The 19,884-nt window shown below is 38.9% G+C and overlaps 1 protein-coding gene across 4 annotated transcripts in view; it reads right to left on the bottom strand.

Moving 5' to 3' along the window:
- DMD (dystrophin) overlaps nucleotides 1-19,884 on the bottom strand; it is a 1,159,435-nt gene that overhangs the window by 973,569 nt on the left and 165,982 nt on the right. The window contains exon 1 of one of the 4 annotated variants that reach the window (XM_039714181.1): nucleotides 9,590-9,911. The exons of the other annotated variants lie outside the window; for them this stretch is intronic. Within the exon in view, the coding sequence (XP_039570115.1) occupies nucleotides 9,590-9,632 (43 nt within the window). The 5' untranslated portion in view covers nucleotides 9,633-9,911. Of the gene's footprint in view, nucleotides 1-9,589; nucleotides 9,912-19,884 lie in introns of those variants that run through there. 4 annotated transcript variants of the gene reach the window in all.

The following is a 19,884-nucleotide window of genomic DNA, read 5'->3' as shown; positions in this document are numbered from 1 at the left end:
GCAAAGAATATTTGAGTAACCTCGGAAAGCAATGAAGCAAATCCTCTGAAAAACCTGCAAATCATCCTTTAAATAATTTCCCAACGTATGAAAGAAAAGGAGAGAAGCTGACTGGGAGTGTAGGCAGCATGGTTTTACAAAGGAAAGTGATGCCTGACCAACCTGACAGCATTTTGTGAAGAAGTGACTGACTCAGTGAGGGGGGAACAGCAGTTGATACTGTTTATCCTGACTTCAGCAAGACTTAACACTGTTGCATATAATATTTTCATTTAAAAAACCCTGGTTTGGGGCTTTAGTAATGGACTAAGTGGCCAGTGGGAGACTGACTCAGTGAGGGGGGAACAGCAGTTTATACTGTTTATCCTGACTTCAGCAAGACTTTTAACACTGTCTCATATAATATTTTCTTTTGAAAAACTCTGGTTTGGGGCTTTAGTAGTGGACTAAGTGGCCAGTGGGGTGTATCGAAAACTAGCTGAACTGCTGGATCAAGTTTGGAGCTGGTTGTAAAAAGCCTGTCCAGGAATCTGACAGGAGCCTTATGTAGCTCAGGAAGGGGAAGTACTGCACAGAGGGAGGAACCAGTAAAAGCTGGAGACCAAACAGCTGGAAAACAGCTTTCCAAAAATGGTTCTGGTGGACACGAAGCTGGGCATGAGCCAGCAATGTGCCCTTGCAGCAGGGAAGGCAAATGTTATCCTGGGCTGCATCAGGCAGACTGTTTCCAGCAGGATAAGGGAGATGATCCTTCCTCTCTGCTGAGCCTTGGTCAGACAAAACTGGAGCCCTGAGTCCAGTGCTGGGCACCCCAGTACGGATGCACTGGAGTGAGTCCACCAAAAGGCCACAAGGAAATGTCAAATGATTGGACCACCTTGCAGATGAGCAAAGGCTGAGCAAACTGGGACTGCTCAGCTGGGAGCTGTGAAGGTTCAGGGGGATTTTATCAGTAACTAAATATTTGCTGGGAGGGAGCAGAGCAGACAGAGTCAGACTTTTCAGTACCCACTGGCAGAATGAGAGAATAGGCATAAGTTGAAATTTAGAGGAAATTCCACAGATCCTTAGGAAGAAAAACAGATTTTTGTGAGGATAGTCAGTTGCTGGGACAGGCTGTGGAGTCTCCATCCTTGGAGATATTTAAAACCTGAGTTGACATTACCCTGAGCAACCTGCTCTCACTGACCCTGCTCTGAGCAGGTAATTAGAGTAGATGCTCTCCAGAGGCATCTTCCAGCCTCGACTGCTCTGCAAGTCTGTGAAATATCATCAGTTTATAGGCTGAGCAACAGTTTCTGGAAGCACTCCAAGACAGACACAACACCTCTTAGGAGCTCATAATCCATCAAAAAAAGCCTACATAGATTGACTTATTGCACCAGGAAAAAAATGAATTCCTTGGTTACTATTTAGGGCTAAGATATTTTTCACTTTCCAGATAAGAATTTAACAGATAAGAAGCAAATAACCTTGGTGCTTACAGTAGGCAGATTTAGGGGAAAAAAACCCCAAACCTCTGTCCACATTTTGAACAAGTCCTTGTTCAAATCACATCCTTCCTTCAGTTAGGGGGAGGATTATTGGTCAAGTAAACTTTGCTTCACATTTGCCTGCAACATGTCAAGTGCAAAATGAATCAATTCAGCAGTACCAGCAGCTGCAAAGAGTTGGCAAAATGACTGTTAAATCAGCTTAAGATAACATGCAATAATTAGCAAGCCTTCTTGGGGGAGGAAAGGGCTTATTTAAAGTAGCTAGAGCAGTACAGCAATGGATGTGGATGACTCAGAGAAATGGAAAAACAGCAAAAGGACTAAAGAGAAAAAAGAGAGCTGACAACAGTATTCGTAGAAAGGGTTTGGGCTCCACAATTCAGCTGCTATTCCCCAAGAAAAATAGGTTTGTCCTTGCAAGATGAAAGGGTGAATGTTCAGTGTCATTCAGTTTCTTTCAAAAGAAACATAAAATGTTTCCAATTATGGTTTTTAGCTGTAACAGTTGAAAAACATTATTAAGTTAGCAACTGTGCTAAACCCAGCAGTAATTCTGAATTGATTCTGTAAAGACATGCCTTGTTTTGAACAGGAAATAGAGATGGACAACATAATCCAATAGATTTCCTTTCCCAAGGCAAAAATGTGCCCCAACTTATATTCTCTAAAGCTTTATATCAATCAGGTAATCAGGACAGAAACACCACTTCAGTGAGGATAGCTTTTACTCCTAATACAGGAATTTGATACAACTAAGTTCAAGTTCTACTTATATGCCCTCTAGAAAGCATCTTGATGCAAGCAACCTCTTTCAAATTTATGCTAGTATCACTGAGCCATCCTGTAGGCAAGGATACAGGTATCATGAAACTTTAAACAGTAACAGAAAGAAAAAAAAAATCAGATTTAAGATGATTTATTTTATTTATAAGAATAAATTTGTTTACAGTAAGTGTCTTGTTTACAGTGTTACATATTCTACTGTAAGATATCTGCTCCCAGAATCCACCCTTTATTTCACAGTTTTAATTTCCCTCCATGATTCTTGCTAGAGCTTTTAAAACTGATTTATTTAATTATTAGGAAGAACAGAAAGGTCAGAATGAAGCCTACAACATGCTTGTCCTTTACAGACTACTATAAAAGGAACTGTTCTCATGTTTTGGCGAGAAAACAAGAATTCGTTTTTGTGAAAAGTTACTTGGCTTCACCTTTGGTTTCCATTCAACATCCAATGCTACCAAAACTTTCTTCTCTGTAAACAGAGTATAAGCAGAGCAAACACTTTAATCTGGATCTTCTGCATTTTTGGAGTGTGAGTAACCATTAGCCAACGAAGCATTTATAAATGTGATCTTAGAATTCAGTGTAAAAATATACTGATCTCTATTTCCAGCATCGTTGGCAGGGCTTGGAAGGGTGGGGCAGGGAATAAAATATGTATTAAATCACATGATAAGAAAAGGTCAACAGTAAATAAAGTTAAATGAATAAAAGAAATACTGTTTTATTCCTGAAATCCAGTGCAAAATAATTTGGGGTTTCTTAAAATCCTCATTAAAAGCAGCACAAAAAACCACTAAACTGAGATTTTTGAGTTAGTAAGCCTGTACACATCATGTCCACAAATCCACTACAGGTTTGTAACTTCTCAGTTTCCTCTTTTCCTTCATTTTGATGAGCAGGTGCCCTCATTAACTGGGCAGGATTGTCTGGCTAGTCCCACCTGAATCTCTGGAGCAAGGAGAGCTTCTGTACATCTTGGTCCTCCCAGCCCAAACAGACTTGCTTATGTTTTCCTTTCTTATTAGTTGATCAGCTTTGGAATGAGTCAGACAGCCAGGGAGGGCTGGGGACTCCTACTTTCTAAGCCCAGGAATGTGACAGGATAGCTTTATGTCTAACAGCATTTTTCCTTGTGTCATAAAATGGGCACAAACACTCCCAGTTATTGCTATTAACAGCATCAGATATTTACATCAGAACATGTCAGAGACAATCCACCATCCAGTACCTTCACAAGGTGATCTTTAACACCTGCAGCGATGCTAACTACTTAATGTTATCAATGTTTTAGAAAATACAGTGCTTGCATTAATTTTCCCCAAGCTCAGCAACAGCTACGTAGCTTTGAGATTTGTTCAGAGTGACACACTTAATGAACAGTCTTTTCCAAACAAAAAATTTAAAATACTGGGGGGGAGGAGGGGGCAGGGCAGGGGTGGGGGGGTGTCAGGAGAGGGACCACCACTGAGAAAACAAGGCGAAGGGTATTGAAGCATTTGTGTATGATGAGCACAGAGAGGCTTAAGAGAGAGGAGGACATATGAACAGAGACCTCAGATTTCTAAACAACTTCTTTGATACACACACCATCAGCAGAGTTCGAGCTGTGTCAAAGCAGTAATAGATTTCACTGCAGAAACGTTTCTTATGAGAAGCCTGTACCTGGTTAGGACCAATAAAGAAATCCTTTCTTTCTTTTTTTCCTTTCTTCCCCTCCCACCCCTCGGTTTCCTCCAGCCACTGCAGTCCATGACCTTCAGAGGGAAATGCTTCTGCTTTGACAACAGGCTGCAAACCTCCAAGGACTAGCAGTGATTTCTGGGAGAGAAAACTGTTGCCTCACTCACAATCCAATCAAAACCTGAATGTACCAAGTGAAAAATAAACCAAGGACATCATTATTCTGTTTCATTGTGATTTGGCTTGCCTTCAAATTTCATACTCTGTATATCTGAAATAGCAGCAACACCTCCATTAGCTGGGCTTTTCAACACTTTAATCAAAGTATCTTTCAGAATAAAAAGGCAGAAATGTCAAATTCCAATCACCCTTTAAATTCCCTCAATTCCCTGTGCTACAGAGAATTAAAAGCCTTACGTGGGGATAATTTCCTGTGCAAACCAGCATGCAGGCATACAGACGCTCTGCCACGTAGGCAGGCACCAATTTTAGAACATGGCCAGCCCTGGGGTGGTGGGACAGGGAGGCTCCCCTGCAGGGATCCCATGCTCATGGCCACACTCCTGCACCCAGTGTAGCTGATTTCTCACATGGGAGAACAACTTTCACACTTCACAAAAAATACAGGTTATTTTGTGTCCAGCTGAACAACGCTGTATACCTCATCCAGTGTGAATTATCTGCCCTTCTTCTTTCCAAGTTTATATTAAAAATATCAGGTGCTGGAATTACTGTTTTTACTGGGATACTTCTGAAGGCCAACAGACCCATAGTTTTCTCAGACTTTATGAAGCCTGGAATGAACTGGTTTAAAGAAACAGGCACAAAAGTTTTGATTAACCTGACTAACACTAATTTTCTCTCTCTCTCATTCTGGGGTGCTTGCAATACCTTTAGGTCCCCAGAGTTCTTGCCAAAGATTTTAGCAAAGGCAGGCTAAGCAAAATGTGATTTTCTGGATCCACATTTAGGTAATTTCTACACACCAAAGTTTTTTAAGCTTTTTTTTTTCTTTTTTAAGGTACCCTCAAACTATTATGTTATTTCATAGAAAACTACTCGAGGAGAAAAAAAACCCCACACCCTTAGGACTAACATATTTCTATAATGGTTTCTTTGAGGAAACTTTTACAACTGTATCTTCTTATTTTATTATCATTGAAACTATGCTACTTTTTCTCTGCTGAAGATTATAATCCCTTAAAAATCTTCAAGAAATAAACTGAGTATAAATCTGGCATGCTGTTATCTTGTATGAACATATCCGAAATTACAAGAACATATGCTTCTGCTCACATAATACTATTTCTTCTACACATTCCCACAATATTTAAAAACTATATTTGCTCTTCAGAATAAAAGACTGCACACAACTGAAAAAAAGGCCAACAGATAGATATGGATATTTTAAAAATACAGAATTAGAGAAAGGACCAAAAAATCTCTCAAATAGTATCAGCCTCATGCTCTAAATAATATCCCGTAATACTACTTGCAAGAAGAACCAAGAAAGTTTATGTCTTTCTTAAAATGCAGCTTATCTGTCCTTCAAAACACATAATTAAAAATGTTCTGACTTGTTGCACATGTGGTAAGTAACCTAGAAGGGAAGTCTCTGTGGTCTCTGAAGCGAGTATGCTGAACCCAAACAACTCCTTTGCTCCATGTGTTTTTCTGGGAAGATGAAGGATCTCGTTCCTCTGTGCAGCACAGTTGGCAAGATGTTCTGGAAAGCCACACTCCACTAACCATTATTCCTGCTTTCCACAAAGCTCAGTCTTTGATAAGGCACAATTATTTAATATTCCCAATGCTGTTGTGCTTCCCCTGGCAGTGATAAAGACTTACCACAAGTGCATCTCCTGCGACAGCAATGTGATGTTACAAAGTTCCACTAAATTTATTGAGAAGTCTTTATCCAGCAGTTAGCTATAACACAGTACAATGGTTATCCTCCTAAATGATAATTAAGCTTTGGGGTAACATTTAATTGAAAATGTACTGTGAAAATCAACAAGTCAGCTCTTTCAAACTGAGGCTGCTTGGTTCAAAATACCATTCAATGTGATTTTGTCTCACAGTAATCCATGAAAAAAATATATGAGTCTAATCCCGTTTCCTCTGGAGATCATTTAAAAACACTTAACCCCTTGGACAATTCGGTTTGAACGATTTCACATTATTAGTTAAATGTCTAACCTTTTTCTACAAATATTGTATCTTTTCAGTAATAAAGAATATGATCTTATCAGAAACTTAATCAATTAGTAACATAATTGTTTCCTTTTAAAAAATGTTTCTATTTTCACAGAATATAGCATGCTCTTAGACTCTCATTCTTTGAATTCTTTCAATTCCCCTGATCAATAACTGTGTTGGAGGGATCTGTGGGCAGCTGAGATGCCCACGGGTGGCCAGAGGACCAGGGATGAGGGAGCAGGCAGAACGAAGCACCCTCCTGCACTAGCTGGGGTGTGACTTTCCAAGTTCTCTCCTTACAACCAAGATCCAAAGAAGTTTTCTGCCATGCTCCTCCTATCTCCCTGGGTTGACCTGGGCCACAGCAGATCATGTGGCCCATCAGGAGCAGCCTGCCAAGCCAGCATTCCCCTGCAAGGCGTGTGTGTGTCACAGGGCTCGTTCTGGAGGAGCTTCAGTGTGACCCCGGTGCCCCACACAGACACTGAGTCTGAACCCACCAGCCAGACCCAGAGCGTGGCTTTGAGTCAGCCTCCTCCAAAAGGGATGCAGGGCACATCCCTGGGTTGGACACTGGTGCACAGCAGGGAATCTGACATCTGGGAATTCACTTCAGAAATTTCTGATCTGAGCTGATGTGTGAACCTGGATGTACTCCTGCTGAGAAACATCCATGGAATCCTCTAAGAGACCCCTTGTGGCCACCAACTTTCAGGCAGGATTAATTTATTTTCCGTGCTGGATTATTAATTCTATTTTTAGTAACGATTTTGTGCAAATCCAAGCAGAGAAAGAGGATGCCTGTGTGACTGCACGTAGAATTTGGTTCCATGTCAAAATAAGGACACAGAAAGAGGATTATATCTGCTAGAAGGAAGAAATACAGTATATGATATGAATCCCCTAGGGAGACTGGCTTCTGAAATGAAGTTCCCAGTAATCTCATCTTAATTAAAACAAAATGAAATTTATGATATCTCATTTCCCCACCACTTTATTATTTAGGTGTCATTGTCAAAGACTCTGCAGAAATTGAGGAAGAGACAGCAGCTGCCCCAAGGAGTTTCCAGTCTGACTCGGGAAGAAGTAAACACTGAACAGCTCAGGAAAGAAAGCAAAGCCCTTGGCAATGAATAAATACTTTTGTATTTTCACAAAGGTCATTCCCAGCTAAAGTGAGACGAATCAGGGAATGAAGAACCCATCTTTACAGCTGTGGTACAGGGGAGAATAGAATACCAAAGGGAAGAGGTGAGTGCAGAGGTGGATAAAGGGTTGAAGAGGGGCCTTCAAGAAAAGGGAAAGGATGGATTTAAAAACAATACAAAGATGTAAGTGACCACTGTCACCTTTAAAAGAAAAAAGTTTTCATCCAATATGAGAAGCAAAGGAAACACAGACAACATGTAGATGTGGCGTGTCCTGAATAATGGCAGTGGGCAAATCTGGGAACATTATTTTGGGCACACCTTCTCACAAAGTGCAGGTAAAGATTTTTCCATTTTTATTGAAATAAAGCTATAAACCCCCCTTAAAAATATTATAGAAAATTATATAAAGAAAAACATCATGCTCTTTAAAAGAGTGAGGATACAGCTGAGGAAATCCATTCAGCTGAATAACTCCCAAGAAGTTCTAGGACACCACCCTTTCATTTTAGATATGGACACAGTTACATAACCTAATTTAGCAAGTGATTTAATGGCTCTTGTCATGAATGCTATTCATCTGCTAGATGCAACTCTGGTTTCTATTCATATTTTACAAAACCTCTATCACAACTATTTTTTTTCTTTCTTTCATCTATTAATCTTCTACGTGTCCAGAGTGAAAATACAACTTTTGAACTAAGCAGTAAATATCTTTCCCCCTTACTTAGCAAGCACCTGCCCAACTTTCCTTGCAGCACCATCCCTTCCCCAAGGCTGAAGAAAACAAATCTGGGCTGATATTGTGATTTCCCTTGGAAAGGGAGTATATAAAAAAGTGAAGAAAACAAATTATCCTTATTCCTCTCCAAAGAATCCTCTTGCTAGCCAGGACTAAAGCCTTTTACGAGAAACCCAAGACATTTCTTCTTCCCAACTGCATCTCCAACATTTTCAGAAGTTAAGAAAACTTTCTCATAATTATTCAGTTTGTGATAATGATGCTCTCTCTCTTCTACCTTACTTGAACTTCTAGACTGTGTCCAATAAGTAAAAGATGTTATCACTGAAGGAGCTCTCTAATCAGTACAAAACTGTCTGGAAAATTATAGCTAATTCAAGTTTATTTATTGCAGAAAAAAATAATGCTTGACTTCATCTCGAAAAAAAGGAAAGAATATATGGCATAAGACCACATCTGCACCTTGAAATTTTCTGTTTTAAGCTTCCTTCCTGTCAAACATAAAAAAAATTTAATCTTATTTTAAGACTGTCTTCATCACATGGGCCATGCAGTCCACTACATGCTAGAGGGATAAATGACAACATGTCTGTATTTCCCTGCATTTTTATGATCATAAAATAGAAAAACCCAGAAATTCTATTGTTATAAAGATACAAGACTAAGCTGAAAGTGGAAGAGCCAAAATACATTATAAAACAGGGGGCAGAGACCACAGATTATGTCCAGAAAACTGACACTTCTTTTTTTACTGGCACAGTCTGTTCTGAGAGCCTGGCTGGGGGAGGAAGAAGAAAGATCATCTGGGAGCATGGTAGATGGATTTTAAAATTCTCTGTCATTCTCTCATTCTTGGCTCTCTTCAGTCTCCTGCTCTTGGCATCCTCTGTTTTTCTTCATATTGCACATAGAGGTTCGTTTTATACCAACAAACAAGTGCAAGTCTGGAAAAGATGCCTGGTTTTTTTTTTTTATTTTTTTTTTCTGGGAAGCGCATGGGAGAGCTCAGCTGCTGCTCGCTCCGAACTAAACTGACACCTCCTCATTCAGCTGATACCAGACAGTTCAGCAACCAGAGAAGAGCTCTCTTACTCTGTAAGTTAATATTAGGCAATGAAACTGCATATGCCATTAAAGTTCAAAGAAACTGATTACTCCTTTGATGTGTTGCCAAATTATTAGAATAATGACACTATTTTTTTTCAAGTGTATTGGTGTGTATCTCAATTCTCTCTTTTTTAACCCCATGCTTTAATAACTGTTGAACTTCAGAAAGAAATGTGTTATTTTTCTTCAAAGGAAAACTGGGTACTGTTCCAGGATGACTTCTTTTATATATAATGTAAAGGATATTAGCCCCCTATTAGAGACAAAAACAAAAACAAAAAAAATCACTTTATTTTTCCCTCAGGTGCTCTCCTCCTTTAGACTTGGAAAACAAACATTTAAAAATGCATGCTGTTAGTGGGCTGTGCAGCACTACACTGCTCTGTCAAAGTGAATATTGTGATAAATTATGTCAGTCTGTTCATACTTACAATCATCTTCCACTTCCTCATACCAAAGCATGTGAGCAGACATGAAATCTCTCCACAAAACAGAGGAAAAAGAAAACAACAGCAAAATATTTCTTGGCAAAGTATATCCCCAACTTTGCTGCTCCAGTAGCTTTTGCGGGATGCGGCTCGTCCCTGCTCCAGGCCAGCCGTGTCCCCGCACAAGGAGCGGGCAGCAGCGCCCGGGGTGCGATGCCGGCAGCGCCCGCTGCCCGCGGGGCCCGCGCGGGAGTCCCGGCAGGGAGAGGCAGGGAGAGGCAGGGATCCTCGCTTCACCCAGCCGGCATGGGAACTAATGCCAGGGCTCTTTGGAGGCCCCGAAATGTTTCAAATTCCAGGACCTGCGCAGAAGCAATGCTCTCTGTGCTTCCCCTTCAAAACAAAGTTGATTTCCCATAATAGGACAGCCCATGCACTCGACGTATAAGGCTCTGCTTCCAGGGTGGCATGTGCAATGGATTTAAATTATGGGTTGCAGCTTCCCAAGGAACATTCGGGCTACAAAGCGGGGTGAAGATATTTATGCTCCCTTTGCACAGTTCCCCAGGGAGCCCTATGAAACAAATTTGATTCCTTCCCAGCAAATGACCCTAGCCCATCCCCAGACAGGTTCCTCCTTTTTTGGGAGAGGAGCAGCAACCCTCCCTGACTTTTGGGATTTCAACTTCCCTCCCGAGCAGGGGAAAAATAAACAAACCCTAAAACAGTGTTTTCACCAAACTAAACGTGCAAATGTTAACACAAGTTGTGGTAAGTCAGTAGCTACTTCAACAGGGAAAAAAAAAATCCAGGACTATTGACTTACAACTGACCTTTTCCACTCCCACCAAAACCACGCAGTACTAATGCTGTACACAGCCCAGGAGCTGCAGAGGAAGCAGAAGAAGGAGTGCACACAAGCTGCCTGTCTATTTCTCTTCCTAAGAGTGGGAACATCCCTTCACTCCCAAATCCCAAACAGGTGGGACCTGGGCTGAAACTCTCTCCCTGCACTCACTGCCAGGTCTCTTTAGTTTACACAGGAAGGAAAAACAGGCATCCACACAATACTTAGGAAAAGGATTGCAGCATCCTTCACCCAAATCCAGATTTTTATAAGGCTGCTTTCCACAATATGTACTTTCTACAGTATGGCCTTTAGAGATAGGCCATATTAAATCATGTAAATGGTTTCATTTGAAAAGTCATTTGAAGAAACACTCTTATTCTGTCAATTTCTTAAAATCTATCCTTAAAAACCTGAAAAGTGGTATTTTTCAGTTTTAAAGCTTAATGTGTCTAGTCATGCTGATTATAAGTTTATAAGTAATTTCCTGGATTATACAGAAAAATAAACACAAAAATGAAGTGTGTAATATAACCTTACAGCCACTGGCATTTTCTACACTGATAGTCAAATTAATACACTGGAGAACCTGGATGTACAGTACACTCCAAGAGACTGCTAAGGATTAATTTGCAGCCCACAGGAACTGCAAGTCATGAACTGATGTAGAAAATAATCTGAAGCAGAACAGAGCACACTGTAACAGCAGCAGCATTTTGATTATTTGAGGGAAGGAGACTGAGAAAACCCAGGAAAGGAAACGCTTATTGTGCAATTTCTTTGTTTTAAAATACCTAAAGTCACCCTTAATTGCACATGCTGTCAGTAACTGAGGCCTAGTAACATTATTAAGGGCTACAAGTGAAAGTTACCTTGAAGAAAAATGATAGAACTGTGATCCTCCTGGCTTATCTTCATTTCAAGGTGACAAACCTTTACTCTAAAAACTTTAGGAGCATAAATCCCTGTCTCTAAATGTGATCACAAGGCCTTAATCTCGACACAGACCTGTGGTCTGTTTTACACCCAGCTTTAGTTGCAATCCACAAAAATTCATGTGGATTATTCATCCTCTCTGGCAATGGCTTTGAGACCATAAGAGCATATTTGGATCAAGTTTTGCAAGGAATGCAGTGCTACTTAGCATTTTTTTGTAAAAAAATAGCCCAAAGAAGTGTCTAGTGACAATATTTGCAATAACTTACATATTTAACAATCCTCCACATGCAGGAAATCCATATTTGCCTCCTCTCTTTACACTGGGAGAGTTCAAAACTCTGGTGGCCTCAGGTGAACATCTGCTTCATTCACAGGAGGGCAGAAACCTTCAGCCCACAAACAATTTCTCTTCCTGATTGATGCTCCTCCAGTCAATTGGAAAAGAGTAAAAATGTGTTGGGCCACAGAGAGAAATAACAAAAGTGAGTGTTCAAATATCCTGGGTATTTTGGTTGGGTTTGGATTTCTCGGTTTGGTGATGGTGGTTGTAGTTTTGGGGGACGGCAAAGAAATTGAGAGGCTCTTAAAAACTTAATACTATTTTCAGCAGCTATGAACGCTGTGACTGCCTAACAGTGAGAAACATCCAGGCTACTGAAGGTGTTTAAAATGTACATCTTTGTGCCTATTAGCCAGCACTTAGATTGCACGGATAACCTGGAGCATTTTGACACACTAGGTTTTGGTTTTTGTAAGGTCTTTTGCTCTATCTTCAACAACAGAGAACAAAGGAAAGCTCTTTGTAGCTTTATGTCAGATAATCACTGTACACTCAATAAATGCTAGTGGTCAGAGACCACCTGCCTCATTCTCCCTTCTACATGCTGCAGGTAGCAGGCTCTGACCCTCATTGCTTGGAGACTACAGTGCCTGTGCTGCAAAGGAAAAGAACAAGCTTCAAAGTCACAGAGAATTTGGAACATGCAGAAAATCTGGAATGATAAAAATGGGTATTTTTTTCAGTGATTGCTGTCAGCTTTAGTTTAATGTTGACTTACTCTTCCACAACCAGTAATGGCTTAAATGAAAGAAAATCGTCACAGAAATGGTTTGGGTGACTTTCAGCCACCCATTAACGAAGGTTTTACACAGAGGCTGTTTATTTCCCTGCTTGAGAAGTCCTTTCAAAGCCCAAGTATTGATAAACTTGAAAATATCTCCTTTCCAACGGCATGAGCGTGACAGTAATGCAGAGCTGGAGCAAATACCGAGGAGGCCAGCAGCAATCTGGAGACGAGGACAACAATAAACTGCCTGTTCAGAAACCATTTAGGGGATTGGGTTCAGCGTATGTCAGAGTGACTATTGAAAAGAAATGGATTTCAACATCCAAACTTGGCAGCCACATTTATTGTCTCAGTAAGCTAAACCAGAGGGATGTTAGGACTTGATGATAATGGTCAAACCATGGACTGGACATGGGAACCAAGTTCTCAATTCTCTAACTCTTCTGTACCATAATAAAGGGCTACATTAAAATTCAGGACTTCTCTGTCAGGGAAGAAAAGAGAACACGACTGGAAAATGATGTTTTTGACAAAACTGATATGGGAGGAGAGGTCCCCAATTCAACATAAATAAATCAAATGACTTCATGTTAACAATCTCCACAGAGTAACAAATCTACCATCTCACTGTGATTTACTAGGACACAAGCACCTAACAAACCCCCAACAAAGCAAAGCACACCATATTGCCATTTGTATCGTCTATCTCCTTTCCTGTTAACAGATAAAACAAGAAAATAACAAATCGGTAGCATGCTGCACAGAACTGATTTACAAACCTCTTATGACTTTTTAAACATCCCAGTGGCACATGTTGTTTGCCAATACAACTCAACATCAGGCAGAGAGAGTGCTTACAGCATAAACCTAACAGACAGATGATATTTTGATTATAATTTTGGAAAGCACTCCAACCTTTATTCCACCCTGTTTTTAAATCACTGCCAACGCTGACCTAAAAAAAAAGAAATAAAATTAAAAAAAAAAAAAAAAAAAAAAAAAAAATAAAAAAAAAAAAAAAAATAGAGGCAGTTCAAGCCTGTTGCTCGGTTCAGCCATTAAGCTCATAACAAGATGTCTCTGTGCTCTTGCCAGTATTTGCAAATCTATCACATCTGTCTGTGTGGGAAGAAGTGCTGAGCTCCAGGGACTATGGGACTGATGTTCAGGGAGAACTGGGATGGGATTCTTTCAAGCACTAATGTGCAGCGTGGGTTTTTGCCCTGGTGGTATATTGGCTCTGATTCTTTTTATTATTCACTTCCTGTCATGAAAAAAACAAAACAAACACAAACCCCTTGCATGTCAGCATCAGAGGGAAAAAAAACATCTTCGACAGCTTTATCACAACAGAAGTAAACAGGCAGTTTCTGATTTCCCTGTGAAATCGACAAGGAAAAAAAAAAGAAAAAAGAATCTTTCCAATGTCAGCCATTGAAGAACTTCTCTCTTTTGTTTCTTAGCCTATTTTTACTTCAAAAAGGAATATATCATAGAGGATTTTAGTACAGGTTGCAAAGGGGTTCTTTTTCTTGTTTATTTGATCTGCAGAAAATAAAAGACAAAACATCTTCAAACCAAGACAAAAAACTTGCTCTTATCTCTGAAGGAAGTAGTAGCTTTTGGCTTTGAAAGTAAAATATATTAATATAAGTTTATAGTCAGAAAATAAGTAGCCAATACAATGATAAAGACAAAGCCCTCTTATTTGCAAGGTGTGTAAAAAAAAAAAATTTGTTTCTATGTCATGAAACACTTCTGCTTGAAGACATGCTCTAGCATACAAACCAACATTTTGGTTCACTGCTGTCTTTCCTCTCCCCAGGAATGCTCTCTCCTTCATGTCATGGCTACTGGGGAATAGGGGTGTTATAGGTAAAAATATAGGGTTAATCTTTTTTTCAGAGCATCTAGCAAAAAGAAGGGTGGGCTTTCTTCTTGCAAGTTCAACATAAACAGTAACTCTCAGAAAACAATCACTATCCATTCTGGAAAGCTTCAGCTAAAGAACAACCAATCCTTTCCACCTAGTGGATCTGTCTTTGGTGTGAGGTCCCAGGCAGATTTAGGAGGAAAGCATGTCCACGCTTTGTATATCTTTATTCTCAAACCATGTCAATTCTCCAACTTTCAGAAACTTTCACCCCAGCAGAAATTAAATCAGTCTTTACTGGAGTCAGTTGGACCAGACTACTCAGAAGGTATACTGAGCCATCCAAAGGAAAGTGCAAAAAAGGATAGCAAATTATATAAAAACTAATATTAAGAGTACAAAGAAGAGAAGAGAAAGAAGATTTTAATTACTGATATATATAAAGTAGGAATCAAAGTAATAAAGAGGAATTAGAATTACTCATTTATGTCTATAAAATATTGGTCTTAATCACTCCAGAGAGGCTGATATGACCAGAAGAGAGAACATCTTATTAACTAGTATTTCTTTCTCTAGATTTAGGCATGTAACTCACTCCAATCACCACAAGCATCTCACCTAACCTACAGAAAGGATCCTGAAAGTGATCTGGAAAGTTTCTTAGCATCTAAAAGAAACTCCTGCCCCAAACTGCCCTTGGCTGGGGAGGGGGGGTGTCTTCTCTGGCTTTGTTTTGTTGGTTCACCCTTGGTTGTGTGTCCAGATCACGAAAGACCAAGGTCAAATTGTCCCTCTTGTTCCTGTCTTCTCAGTGTCCACAAGAAGAAAATCTGAGCCCACAGATCAGTAGTGAGATGCAGCAGAGGAGATCCCCCAGTCGGGCAGAAAACTCCTTGGTGCAGTTATTTTCTGCACCAAGGGTGGGTCCAAAACACGTGAAATTCACCCAATTCTTACTGCCATTGCAACTTACCTAAGGGAAGCTTGCATTCCAAGTCATCAGGGAAGTCATCCCAGACTCTACAATGCTTAAATGCAACTGATAAAAACTTGATTACTTACATCACATTCAAATGGTGAAATATTGACCAATTTTTATACACACACACGTTTGCAACCATGTATGTCACAGAGAGAGCAAGTGCACTCACTGACAAGTAGTGCCAATAATAATGTATGTGTGTGCATATTTAATATTTCTTTTAAGAGGACCCAATTTCACAAAGTTGAAGACAATTATAAAACCTCATCAATGAGAAGAAAGAAGTTAAACAGAGAAATGTGAACGATAATTGGAAGATGTTTGGAAACACTGTTTAGGCTTGCGTGTCATTACTAAGAAAAGTTTCTTCTGCTGAAAACAAACAACTGCAAACAAAAACAAATTTAGTCTAAAAGGGAAGCAGGTATTTAAAAACAAAAGCAAACACAATATGTAAGGAGCAGAGGAAAAAATGCCAAGCTGATTGCAAAGAATATCAATAGGAGGTAATTATGAATCAGAGTCAACAATCCATACGTACGAGACAGAGAATTCACCTAGGTCTGCAGGGAAGCTGCATCAGCTCTGCCAAAGACAACTCAAGGTCACTTTGCAGAGCAAATGTGCTGGCTGCTCACATAAACACAGTTTTCTTTAGGGAAACACAACTTGAGTGCCAGCCGCCTACACTATCCCAGACACCACATCACGTCCTCCCCTGGCTTTACTCTGCTCCAGCCAATGTCTCAGCTCTGTCCAGTTTTGACACAACATTTTATGAAAGCCACAGATAAATTGGAGAGCACTTAGAATCACAAAAATCCAAACAGGCAGTTTTCTTTGCAGAGAAAGACTGAGGGAATATTACATATTTAGTCTGGAAGGAAAAGGTGAAGAAGTACATAGCGCTGCCTTTCAGCATCTAGACATCACAACAGCCTAGTATTTTTCATGTATGCCAGGGAAATGGACATAATTAGGGTGAAATCAACTTAGATTTGATATAAGGAGAAAATTGTGGGAGTAGAAAGTTACTTACACATATGAAAACATATACACACAGAGACCATCAAACCCTTTTAAGTTGAAGCTTGGAAGGAAAACTTTAACAAATATTTCAAGGATAACAAAGTGTGTTTGATCTATCTCAACCCTTGCAGCAGAAGAAATCTAAATGCCTTTCATCTCTGTATTTCTGCAACTCTCTCACATAAGATTTACAGACTAGATAATAAGACCAGTCATACGGAGTTCAAGTTTGCATGCATCTCATACAAAATAATTGTGTTTGAATGGAGAGCAGTCCAATGGATACAGGAATACACAGTGACAATCTGGAAACCTAAATTCTATTAACCGTTCTGCCAGTCACTCATTGTCCAATTTCCCCTCTGTTTCCCTTTCCGGCATAGAAAACAACACTTACAAGCTAAACAAGTGCTGTTAGCCTGCTTAATTATTGTTTGAGAGGTGAAAAACTGTTTAAAGTACAGGACTATTAAGGATCTGTGTTTTAATTACACTGATTTCATCCTAAGTGTCCCTGGATGACAATTGCTCAAAGCCTTAGTTACAGTGGCAAAAGACTGCCACATTAAATCTGTGAAGACTGGGCTATTATGACAGCAAAATTATGATGACAAAATTCTGTTAGTTCAAGTCTAATGAAACATCACTGCACACACTAGGATGAATGTTAAATTATTTCTGTGCAGGTCTATGTGCAGGTTAGTACATCAAGATGATGGCAAACTGGAGTTAATGCAAGCCTGCAGAGATGACATTACAAATGGCAAGATGATTGCAAAATGATGCTGCTGCAAGTGAACTGTGATTAAAAAATAGGTGTCTAAACACAAAAATGTGCTAAGGGAATGTAAAAATAAACCTACAGAAAATAAAACCAATGACATTTTACTTGAAGCAAAAGGCATACTGGATACAATTAGTGCTGCAGACCAATTCCCTGCCAAACTGGCCAACATTGATTAGAAGGGCACAAAGCCAGGATGAGACTGCCTTATATGTAACTGCCAATAAATTCTGAGTAATGGTATCACCAGGACTTTTTTTTTCCACTAAAAAGAGTCAAATGACTCTGTAGAAACATAAATAATTTTTGTAAAAGTGCTCAAGATTATTGTCCCATGAAAGAATCAGGTTTTATTGGGAAATTTCTTTTTAAATGTAATCATATTTATGTTTTTCTTTCTTGTTTTCTGGCATGGTTACTAGTACATCTCTAGAACCAGATTAATCATTAGGCCCAAAAGAAACTTATCCAATCTCAGGTAAATTCAAATACATAAGATCCACAGCAGTATAAGATTAAAAAGATTAGATATTCAACATGCACAGTGCTCATAATATTTTAATGTGATTAGATCAGTAACACCAAAGATCTGCTAGTATATTTCCTTAGAGCAATGTTTTATTATTAGTTCTGACATACAAGGAAAAAATAATTCAAACCCTGAAAAAATTCTTCTCTTTCTGCGTTTGAAGTCTCTCCTTCTTGCTATAATATTTTTATCTCTTGGTAAATACAAGAGGTACACTTCATTTCTATTTTGCCAACAGCAGGTACTCTGTCTTTTCAAAAGACAGGTGTATCTATCTATTGTCTGACTCTCTATTTGTAATGTTTTCCATCTTATTATCACATAAAATATGTGATACTCAGTTCCTGAAGAATTACACTGGTGAAGTACTTTGTTTAAATAACAGGCTTTGTCAAGTAGTTTAGGTAGTGCCTGACCTTTAGGTTGAAAGCAGGCATAATTTTAACCTACCTAGTAGAGAAGAAAATGAAAAATTCCCTATTCTTGAAAATTTATAAGTTTTTACTGGGCAAATTACACTTACTATTCAGCAAAATATTAAAAGGGCAAAACCTCACTAAAAATAAATAGATTTTAATATGGTAATTTATTTCAGAGATAAGTACAGAGTGACTCCTGCTTTTTTTCAGATTTGTCTAAATAGTTCCATAGCTAATAAAGTAGTACTTGGAGTACAGAAAAGGAGTTCAAAATGATGGTTCAGAGCTCCAAGTCACTCTGATTACAGACTGGAATTTTCAAGAGCCATTACTACTGCATACATTACATCAAAATTCACATAGTTTTTCTGGAGACATGCATACATTACATCTGAAGGCATGGACTTTTTGAAGACTGAGAAATGACTACATCCAGTTCCTCACTAATCTGTCTGTTGGCATGGAACCTCTGCCAACTGAAGTTACCTGTGAATCTGAGCTGAGCCCTGGAAAGAAATCACAGACTGAAGTAATACAAGATGAACCACATAGTGCTCCCTCACTCTGTGCTGATTTTAATCTTACTAAATACACTAATTCCAGTGAAGATATGCTCTGATGCCAATAAGATCTGTAAAATTTACTGAATTCAGTGATGTTTTATAACACAGGAAAAGAGCAGATGATGGGGAAAATTACTGATTTTATTTGAATCATTAATGATAAGCAACAGCAATCAAAGTAATTTTATTATAAAAACATAAAGAAGATCCAGCTAAGGAGTTTGAAACCTAAAAACTCTATTCTCTAAAAAATTATGTCAAATCTTAATGCTTAAAAAATATTTCATTTCCTCAATGCATCAGTTACAGGTTGGTTGTTTAGAGGCTTTTTTAGCCTGTGTGCTGCTTATGCAGCTTGTTACAAATGCTGATCACATTAGACCTGTGTGTTGACAAAGTCCAAAGGGATTGTGTGTTGTGGGTAAACAACTGCTTCCTTAAAAACACTTCATGTAAGTTTAAAAATGTAATTTAGTCAAAACTGGAGCAGCTTGGTTACTAATATGAAAACCAGAAAATTTTGCAGCCTTCTCTGTTACAGACCCACTAACATACAGCCCAAGTACCTACTGTCACAAGAATAAAATGCACCTCAAACTATTTTTATGCAATAACTCCTGGCTTATGCTTGTTACATAAGTGCAACTAAATTACATATTAACATTAGAGAAAGTGGGCTAAATTTAAAATTCTCTAAAATTTATCAGTCCATGGAAGATAGAGCAACATATGGAGGACAACAGCAGCAGAACGATTCAGAGAATGAAGTACTGATCACAACCTCTGCAGGTTTTATGACAGCTGCAGATAACTAAATTTATTCAATATTATTTTAGGTTCTTAGTGGTAATTTGCCTGGCATATACTCACTCCTTTTTAAAAGCACAGGTCTTCTATTAACCTTGGGTTAGAACCATCAGCCCCAGCCAGAAGTTCCAGCCACTGTGAAACATTTTAAATGGCCTGTGCATAAACACCTGATTTATTCCCTTCTAATGCAGCACAAGTATGACTTCTTCTTTCATTTTTAAAAACAGAAAAAATATTTCAGATTAAATTACTCTGTCACTCTTTAATCACTCCAATTACTTATTTTCCTGGTTTGATAAATATATCCATATAAAACTTCTCAAAAGGATATGCTTGACCAGAATACAGATGCATCAATGCCTGCGACTACAGCTAGAATAAATATTTTTAAGCCAAAATGTACAAATAGACTTAAAATGATTTAATGGTGGTGATGCATGTTTCAAGTATAAAATT

This window comes from Passer montanus, unplaced genomic scaffold, assembly GCF_014805655.1.
Source record: "Passer montanus isolate IOZ18808 unplaced genomic scaffold, ASM1480565v1 scaffold3, whole genome shotgun sequence".
NCBI lineage: Eukaryota > Metazoa > Chordata > Aves > Passeriformes > Passeridae > Passer > Passer montanus.
The sequence above is the reverse complement of the archived record's forward strand: the minus strand, read 5'-3'. Positions and strand labels throughout refer to the sequence as shown.